Below are 8,676 nucleotides of genomic sequence, written 5' to 3' on the forward strand. Positions count from 1 at the left end.
TCAAATAATTTTTACTTGCGAGACTAAAGGTTAAGGGAGTATGTTGTTTAATGATTAGAAAAACGTAATAGCCTGAAAAAAAACTGAAGTAGCACTGCAATCACTGTAAATACACAAGAAATTTACAATGGTAAATTTCTTAGCAAAATTACAATAATAAATTTGCACGACGAAAATTACATTGATAAATTTTAAACTGTAATTTATGATAATAAATTATTCAAAAAGAATTATGAGGTAAAGTATAATCAACAACAAAGAAATGACATAAATATTCACTGAGCAGCGGATCAGAAACGCATCAGAGAAGTTTTCGGACTGAAGCGAAACGAATTCTCTATGACTTTGTGGTACGGTGTACCTAAACGTGCGATTTTGTTTGGTATTAAATTCCAGAATAAAACTGTTATGTAGTAATGTGATATTTGTGTAATAACCGTAAACTATTTATCCGTAAATATATTTTTCTGTGAATTATAATTCTTCAGAAAATATTTTTTTAATTGACGAATTTATGCAAGCAAAATTTAACTTTATTAATTTATAAAAAAATATTAATATGCGATCAAAACTTATTTAATTAATTAGCCGTACATTTGCTATTGTATATTGCTGTCCAAAATTATCAAGGATTTTATTTTACAGAAATTAATTTAAATGAGAACATAATCTATAAAAAGTAAAAACCGTATGTTTTTAACTTTTTTAATTTAACCTTCAGAAATAAGAAAGATTTTGTAATAATTCAAAATTATTATTTTAAAAGTTTATAAAAAAGTAATAAACTTAGAAGCGTCCTATTTAATAAATAATTCTAGAGGTTTCTGTAAAAATTGATAACTAAATGTAAGCCAAAATCCTGTAAAAGAATCTCGAATTTTATTTTGCCTAGTCAAATCAACTCAAGTCTCGGAGCAGACGTATATAAACTTCATATCAACAGTATGCGATGTATATTCAACTCAAAAAGTAATATAAGGTTAGTAGTCATTTTTCTGTTAGTCGGAAAACGAAAGAAATGTCAGTTAACACAGATTTACATGGAGATCTGTAAAAATAAGAATATTTTAATTTTACATCAGATATCTTTGTACAAAGTTGATTAGTACACTAACAGAACTCACCAATCTGTACACTGTTTTACACAGACGGAAACCAAGCCCACAACGGTCGATGGAGCGTGAATAATCATTAACGACCATTGATGATCGAACACGATTATATTGGTGTGAAGGTGTCGTCGAACACGAATAAAAATACGAATGATCACAAAAGGCAGGCAGAAATGCAATCTTGAAGCTATCCGTAGTTGAACGGTACATCAAAGGGGAATACGTTATACTCCTCTATCGTTAGTGTGAAAGGAGTGTAATTTATTTCTATTTCGTTTAAAATAAATTTTACTCTCTCAGTCGTTTATAATCGAAACTAACAAATGCCAGTTTTGTTATAATTCTTATTTCGTTCTTATTTTCATGCTCTCACTATCAGCTTAAAAATATTGATTTATCAGTTTTTAGCTTGTGAATTTCTAGTTTAAAGCAAAGTTCGATTAAAATGAAAATATATTCTTTTACGATGATATCTTGAACCTCTACGCGATCTCGTTCTTCAGGGCAATAAGTACTGTGTCTGCGTATGAAAGTTATGAAAAAGTCCATATTTTAAATAATTCTTTTTTCCTTTCTTATTTCTAAAATTGTAATTTGCTGTTAATAATATTCATTTTTGTATTAATGATATTATAATCGTAATTAACAGAATTATCGTATAAAAATAAGAACTGGAAAGAGTTAAATGAAAATTGTTATGTGTTTCAAAAACAACTTTGTTTTAATAAGTAATATAAGTTTATGTTATAGAAACAGTGATGTAGCTGAGTAGCTTTCGGGTTTGCATTTTATTTATTTCTTACTTGTATAGAATTAATTTAATTTACATAGTTACATTATTTGCATAGTGTAGTGAATCATTGTATTTTATTAAACATGGAGTTCACAATAATATATTTTAACATATGTAATTATTATGATTTTTTTACAACCGAATCCGCACTGATAGTAATTTTTCGTTAAAAATTTGATTTGTGTTGTATTAAATCTGGTACATAACGCTTTGAAAAAAAAATCTGTAATGGATTTTCCTAATGAAACAATAAACTCTAATTTCGAGTGAGTCTGTGTTTTCTTTAACCCCCTTTATTACTAAAACTGGCTTCTGAGATATACATGAGTTCATCTCCACTTTAGTTTTTATTTTTTTATTCTCCCTATACCCCTGCACTGGATCAACAGTTAAGCATGGCTCAGTACAGGGGCATATCCTTGAAACTCAAAGATCGCCGGTTCGATGTCTTGTTTTGATTTTTTTCCACTCTAGTAGGGTACACAATGACTGGTTTCCCCCACAGTTCAGGTCGTTTCTTTAATTGCCCATTCAAGTGAGGGAACACCATTGCTGGCATCCCCCACCGGTTCGAATATTTTATTTACCAGTAATTCCCACCGATCACAGCAATCTATCTCGAAGGAACAGGGGATCCAGAGTCCCCCCCTTCACCGCCATCGCCAATCCAACCAAGCCCAGACTAACGGCGACTACATGAGGGGCTATCATTCACCCTCTGGCCACCACCTCCTCGCATTGCAAAATACCGGAAATGAACCCGGCTATCTTCTCGAAACGCCGTCTACCCAAAAGCATTTTGGTAACTATGTTCTGAACGCTCAAAGCATTCTTCAATGTTGTGGCCCTTCGTCCCACAAATGGCATACTTCCTCGGGTTGGTGCATTGAGCCCTTTTATGCCCCAGTTGCCCACAGTTGAAGCAAAGGGCGGACCTATCCGGACCCTGACAGGAGGAGGAGATGTGACCCAGTCCCCAATCGGAGCACCTATCTTCTGGGTCACGCATACGGGCCCGACAATGAAGCCAACCAATCCGGACCCTCTCTGTTATAAGCTTCTCAGCCGCACCACACGATGTCACCATAGTCGCATTTTGTGTCGATCCAAAAGCTGGACGGAGGAAGGACACCCTGAGATCAACACCTTCCTCAACCATTCTTCTCACAGCCTCTTCAACTTCCGCTAGACTGGTGTCACTTTCAATATCATTCATATTCAAGGGGGTCTACAAGGGGCTGCCTTATCTGCACTTTTAACATGGATACAAAGCTCTCCACTAGCACCTTTACGCAGCGAGAGAATCTCCCCTGCATCTTCTTTAGGTACCATCTCCTTTATACCTTTCAATAAATAAGCATATGATCGGCCGGCAGCACGCACCACCACTGTCCGACTCTCTACTACCACCGGAGTAGAACGACGTACGGATGACTGTGATTTATCTCATACAGACTTAACACATACAGTACCATCCCAATGAACGGTCAGTTTTGTCCTCAGGTAGAATAAACAGTGTTGTAGATGTCTCTTCCTGAAACTTCCTCAAAGACACCAAAATTACCTTCAGCGCTTCCGATTCTTCCTCAGAGGAGTCATAATACAGAGTGAATCATCTATTCATCGGAGAGACTGAAGTTTGCCTCTGTACCTTCAAGCTGCTCTCCGCTACAGCACCTGGCGCAACATCAGAACACAGCAGTCCCGGGCCTACGCAGGGTCGATCACCAGCCAAGTCGACAAAACAACAGGTATTAGCCTTTACTGCAGGAGGATCAGCAAGCGGGTCTAGCCTCGACATTACACTACCGGCCAATTCAGAGCTACTGTATCCACAAGCTCATCATCTGACAAATTCCATGTCACGACATTGTGAAGACCCACGTTCCTACGACAGAGTTTGAGTAGCTTCGTCCATACAGTCAACAACACTCATCTTTTGGAGCAGCCAATCCAGTTTATCTGCCGATGTCATTTACTTCACAAGCTTCACCAGGGCGACCAAGATCGCTGTCGATAGCGGTTAATATGGCTTTAGGTATTGGGACATTCCTGTAGGCAACTGTTCAAAAACACCAACCCGGATCCAAGTTCACTCAGGACATCCCAACCCCGTAGGGGAAGACACCCGCCCAGTGACGTTCCGGTCACCACATCAACCCCCCACCGTTCCTTGCCCTGTTGGGCTTTAACGGGAGTCGTCTATCACCCTCTGACTTTTTACATCTCATAATAATAAGCCTTGCCTCGTTGGGATGCCACCGATGTAAATGCCTCGGTAGACATTTGCATCGGTGATTTAATAATTCAGCTTATTGTCTTCGCTGTAGGCCTCGTTCGGATATCTTGAATGTCCTACATCGTATCCCTCTGAACTATCTAACCGAGCTCGCGGAAGCGCGAACCCCGCACCTAATTCTACTTATTATGAACGAATTCCGTGAATGTCTCATAATTCGAGGCAAATAACACAACATACCACTAAACAAGTTGATCGCAACAACGAAATGTAGTTCTAGTTCCCTTAGTAAACTCAACGTACACTTTAATAAACGTTCACTCAAGACAGTCAAAAAGTCCGTAAACGGCTGCACCGGACACATTTCCTGGGCCCCAGGTAAATTAGAACAAGACTCCACTTCTGGTCTCCAGCCACAACCACTTTGGCACTGCAACATTCCCCTGACCTTCTCTTGACACTAGGAGACCGCGTCGGCGGGGATAGCAATTTTTGACGCTTGAGACTCGACGTAGTATCCATCGCAGAAGATGGATACTACTGACTGATCCTCAACTGCAGACTGATCCTTCCCGAACTAGAAGCCAGAAAAGATCTCTTCTGATATAAAGAGCCCACCCCGACGGGTAACCAGCCAAATCTCCTTATCCTCCTTCCGCTTAGACCGTAACTTCCGACCAATATTCTTCGACGATACCTTCGTTGAGCTTGAAGAACGACCTTGCTTTAAAGGTAGACCAGTGCCTCGCAGCAAATACCCAGACCTCGAATCACCGGAAGATGAGGGGGCTCCAACCCTCCGCAAGTACCCCTCTGCTTTTGTAGGGGCAGGACTGCAGTCCACACTACTTTTTGGATCCTCCTTATGGGATATCAGAGTTATTAAAATTTTTGAACTCCTACTGCAAACAAGAAACTTTTTCTTAAGTCCTTAATGTAAACAAAAAAATCAGCTGTTTTAGACAGACTGATTCAAAATATATTTTATTAAATGTAATAGTAATAAACCGCCAGAATATGTAAAAAATAACACAAAATAATGTAGCCAATTAACCCACCACACAGCAGAATATACATACATAAGTAGAAAAAAGTGTAAGTATATATAAGTAGTAAAAAAATGCACTGTAACCTCGATTGCTATTTCGGTCTGGCATGGTATTTTACAAATCATTCATCTCATCCTCTGCAGCAATACCTAACGGTACAGGTTAAAAAAAAACCTCGGTTGCTATAGCAAACAATTTAGCCACAAAGACTATGAAATTAATGTTTAATTAAATCAGTAAAAAAAAAAAAAAACAAAAACTAAAGAACTCGAAAATTAAACAAAACACAACGAACTAACAAAACACTAACAGAACACAATTACAGTAACTGAAAACGATAGAGAATGAAAAAATAACAAAACTAGTAAGGAGTCATAGAGACATTTCTGACTACTGTGAAACTTTATACCTCTAAGTTCATCTCCACTTGAATAAAATTAATTTTAGTCGGTCTGAGATCGGTTACCAGCTGATAACCAGTGTCATAACAACCAATATAACTTGATAAAATATATGTAATAACTCGGCTTTCGTCTATGTTATTACTTAATAACCAGTTTTATCAGGCATACAACTTATTATTAGGTACTAATATCTAAGTAATTTGTTGATCTATATTTATATAGTAGCAGTACTTGAAAATTTATTTAGCAGTACTAGAAAAACAAAATTATAAAATTGTTTGTTATATTTGACAGAAATTTTCTCAAATTTCTTATAAAAGTATCAACTTTCTTATAAAAGTAAGGCAAATTAGTCAACGAATATTTTTCTTATACGGTAGATAAACCACAGAAACGGTAATATCTGACTTTGGACAACGGCTATAAGAAACTGAAATAGACGGTTAATGATACCAACTTTCTCGTCCTCTAGCACTGATAAGGTGATTCATAGAATAATAATTCTAATAGCGTAAATAATATTTTGTCTAGCTAAACTATAATTTCAATATCTTCATACAGCCTCGATCGACATCTGTTTTGTTTACTTCAGGCCTCAACGTAAAGTAGATAGATAGTACAGAATTATGGAATATTGTTTAAAAAATTCCAGAATTATCTTTTTATTTTTCTGGATAAAACATTAATAAAAAATTGGCTTTATTTAAGTGAAATATTTTGTAGGATCCGTCATTGAATTGTTTTTAAGAACAACAAATTTAAGGAATTTGTAAGTTAATAAACAAGCAAAATTCAGAAAACGTCTCTGCAACTAGTCGAATTAAAATGCAAAGCAATCAAATAACGATTTTTGCTTTTAGTTGATTAGTAAAGTACTTCCCCTAAATTAAGGAAATCCCCAACTGAAAAATATGTTCAGGAAAACAGACTAATAATAAAAATTTCGTAATTTTACTAAGAAATCAGTAGAATCAATATTTCAAAGAAGTGTTACATTATTGTGGGTTACTCTGTATCAGAGACTACTGTTAAACTGCAGCGAGACGTTTTAACTAATTAAACGCAACCATATAATTTTCCGTGTCGTTTGTTTTAGGCTCGGTTCATATCAGCCTATATTTTGAGAAAGCCCAATGCACCCACTTCCTATACTAATGAATTCAGTGAATTTATGTTTAATTAATTTCATACTTTAATTTATATTACACCTTACTTCCTTTTCATATTTCTTCAGTACCAATTAATTTCTAGTTATTGTTTGAAAATATAAAGTATATAGTGATTTAAATAAAATCTATTTTATATAATGCTACTGTTTTTCAGTTTGTTTCCTTTCAATCGTCATACACACAGTCACTCACATCACTTATAACAAATTTCATTAGAAGCCTTTTTCATGAGAGATACAAGATCTAACTACCACATATCTACGTCCTGGAATAGTCGGTAACAATTTAGATAATTTAAGTGTAACAATTTTTACAATAATCGAAGGTAAAAACAATTCACTTTCCTTAAATTATATAAAAATTAAATCGAGTTAAAATGTACGTATTTTCTACTTCATTAGAAAACTAACCACTGTTATATAATATATGATAATTGGTAGGTTATATATTATAAATGCCTACTTAGAAGTTATGTAGTGCATAAAAATATAAATTCACTTAAATAATCCACTTAATAATTATAAAATATAAAAATTAAAATCAACCAGTTTGATTTCATATTTTCTCATGAAGAATTTTGTCGTTAGATAATACATATTCAAAATCCCTACATAAAAAATTACAACCCAAATTACAGAACTTTCAAGATAATATCGGACTAGAGTAGCCGACTGGATTAGATTTGAATAATATTAATCTGATCTAAACACTTTAAATTAATTTTTCTTTCAAACACGTTTTAGTAGTTGGTTTAATAGTTTTGTTAAATTATCATAATAATAAAGTAACGTAAATTTATTTTATAAATTGCTTACTTGAAAGTAATAATAATATTTGAAAAAATAAACCAAGACTCAGCAACATAATATCCAGCTTTAACACAAAACAACTCGGAATAACTGAACGGTGTAAAGTAGGATAAAAACTGGCGGTCACAAGTTGACGACCGAAAGAGGATAGACTAACATGACGTCACTTGACCTTAGATCGTTGTAGTCGAAGATAAAGAGGGAGAACATTGCGCTTAATGCGGATAAATTATACATATATTTATATCTAATTACATAATCATGGAAGTTGATGTGTACCGTGATGGAATTGTTTTTATTCACTGCGTAAAAAAAAACAAAAACAATTATGTTATTTATTCATCAGTAAGTAAATTATTATAAAAAAATATTCATTCTTTTATTTTAAACTCGTCCCTCTAATGACAGATGTAACTAACCAACTGTTCCAGATACGGTTACCTCATTAAATTTATTGAGAAAAAGTAAAAATAAAAAAATCCGAGTGCTTTAATGATACTCAAATTATTGTGTTTCAGCAATACAACACAAAGATTTAATTATTTTATTCGAAAAAACAAAAAATACGAAAGAAATATGTGAGTTCATTAATCAGAGTTAGATTTCTTAAACGCATCATTTCAACGACTAGATATGCTCTACAAAAGATAAAAAAATTCTACTTCTTAGACTCAAAGCTGCGAAGTTAATTTTTCATTTTCTCTTAACATTTATTATTCAAGTGCAGCACAACATTTGGTAGTCAACTACAGTTTACTTAATATAATTTTCTTAAGTCTTACTAATTCTAGTGAAATTTGCCCATTTTCTTTCAATGTTTTTATAACGATTTAAAATAAGTTGTTAATAGCCGTGTTCCATTTTCAACAAAACTGCATCATTTATTTCAGTGCTGTTCAATAAATGGCAATGCTATTTTATTTGTGTTGCTACTTCTTCATAACCTTTGATACTGTAGAAAAGATTAGTAACCTAAAGATTAATTTATAAATTCAAGTAATTAATATTAGAATTAATTTTGTATTTTATATAATTAAAAGGGATGTATAAACAACACCTCAAGAATAGTGTGCTGCATTACAACGCTGCAATGTGTTATTG

The 8,676-nt window shown here is 34.2% G+C and overlaps 1 protein-coding gene across 1 annotated transcript in view; it reads right to left on the reverse strand.

Annotated features, from left to right (window-relative positions):
• The window catches only part of LOC142332117 (beta-1,3-glucan-binding protein 1-like), a 43,672-nt gene extending 35,932 nt beyond the window's left edge, over positions 1–7,740 (reverse strand). Inside the window, exon 1 of the mRNA XM_075378354.1 lies at positions 7,582–7,740. Coding sequence (XP_075234469.1) covers positions 7,582–7,630 — 49 coding nt within the window. The 5' untranslated portion in view covers positions 7,631–7,740. The remainder of the gene's footprint in view (positions 1–7,581) is intronic.
• Between the last annotated feature and the right edge of the window lie 936 nt (positions 7,741–8,676).

This window comes from Lycorma delicatula, chromosome 1 (genome assembly GCF_047948215.1).
Source record: "Lycorma delicatula isolate Av1 chromosome 1, ASM4794821v1, whole genome shotgun sequence".
NCBI classification, from domain to species: Eukaryota; Metazoa; Arthropoda; class Insecta; order Hemiptera; family Fulgoridae; genus Lycorma; species Lycorma delicatula.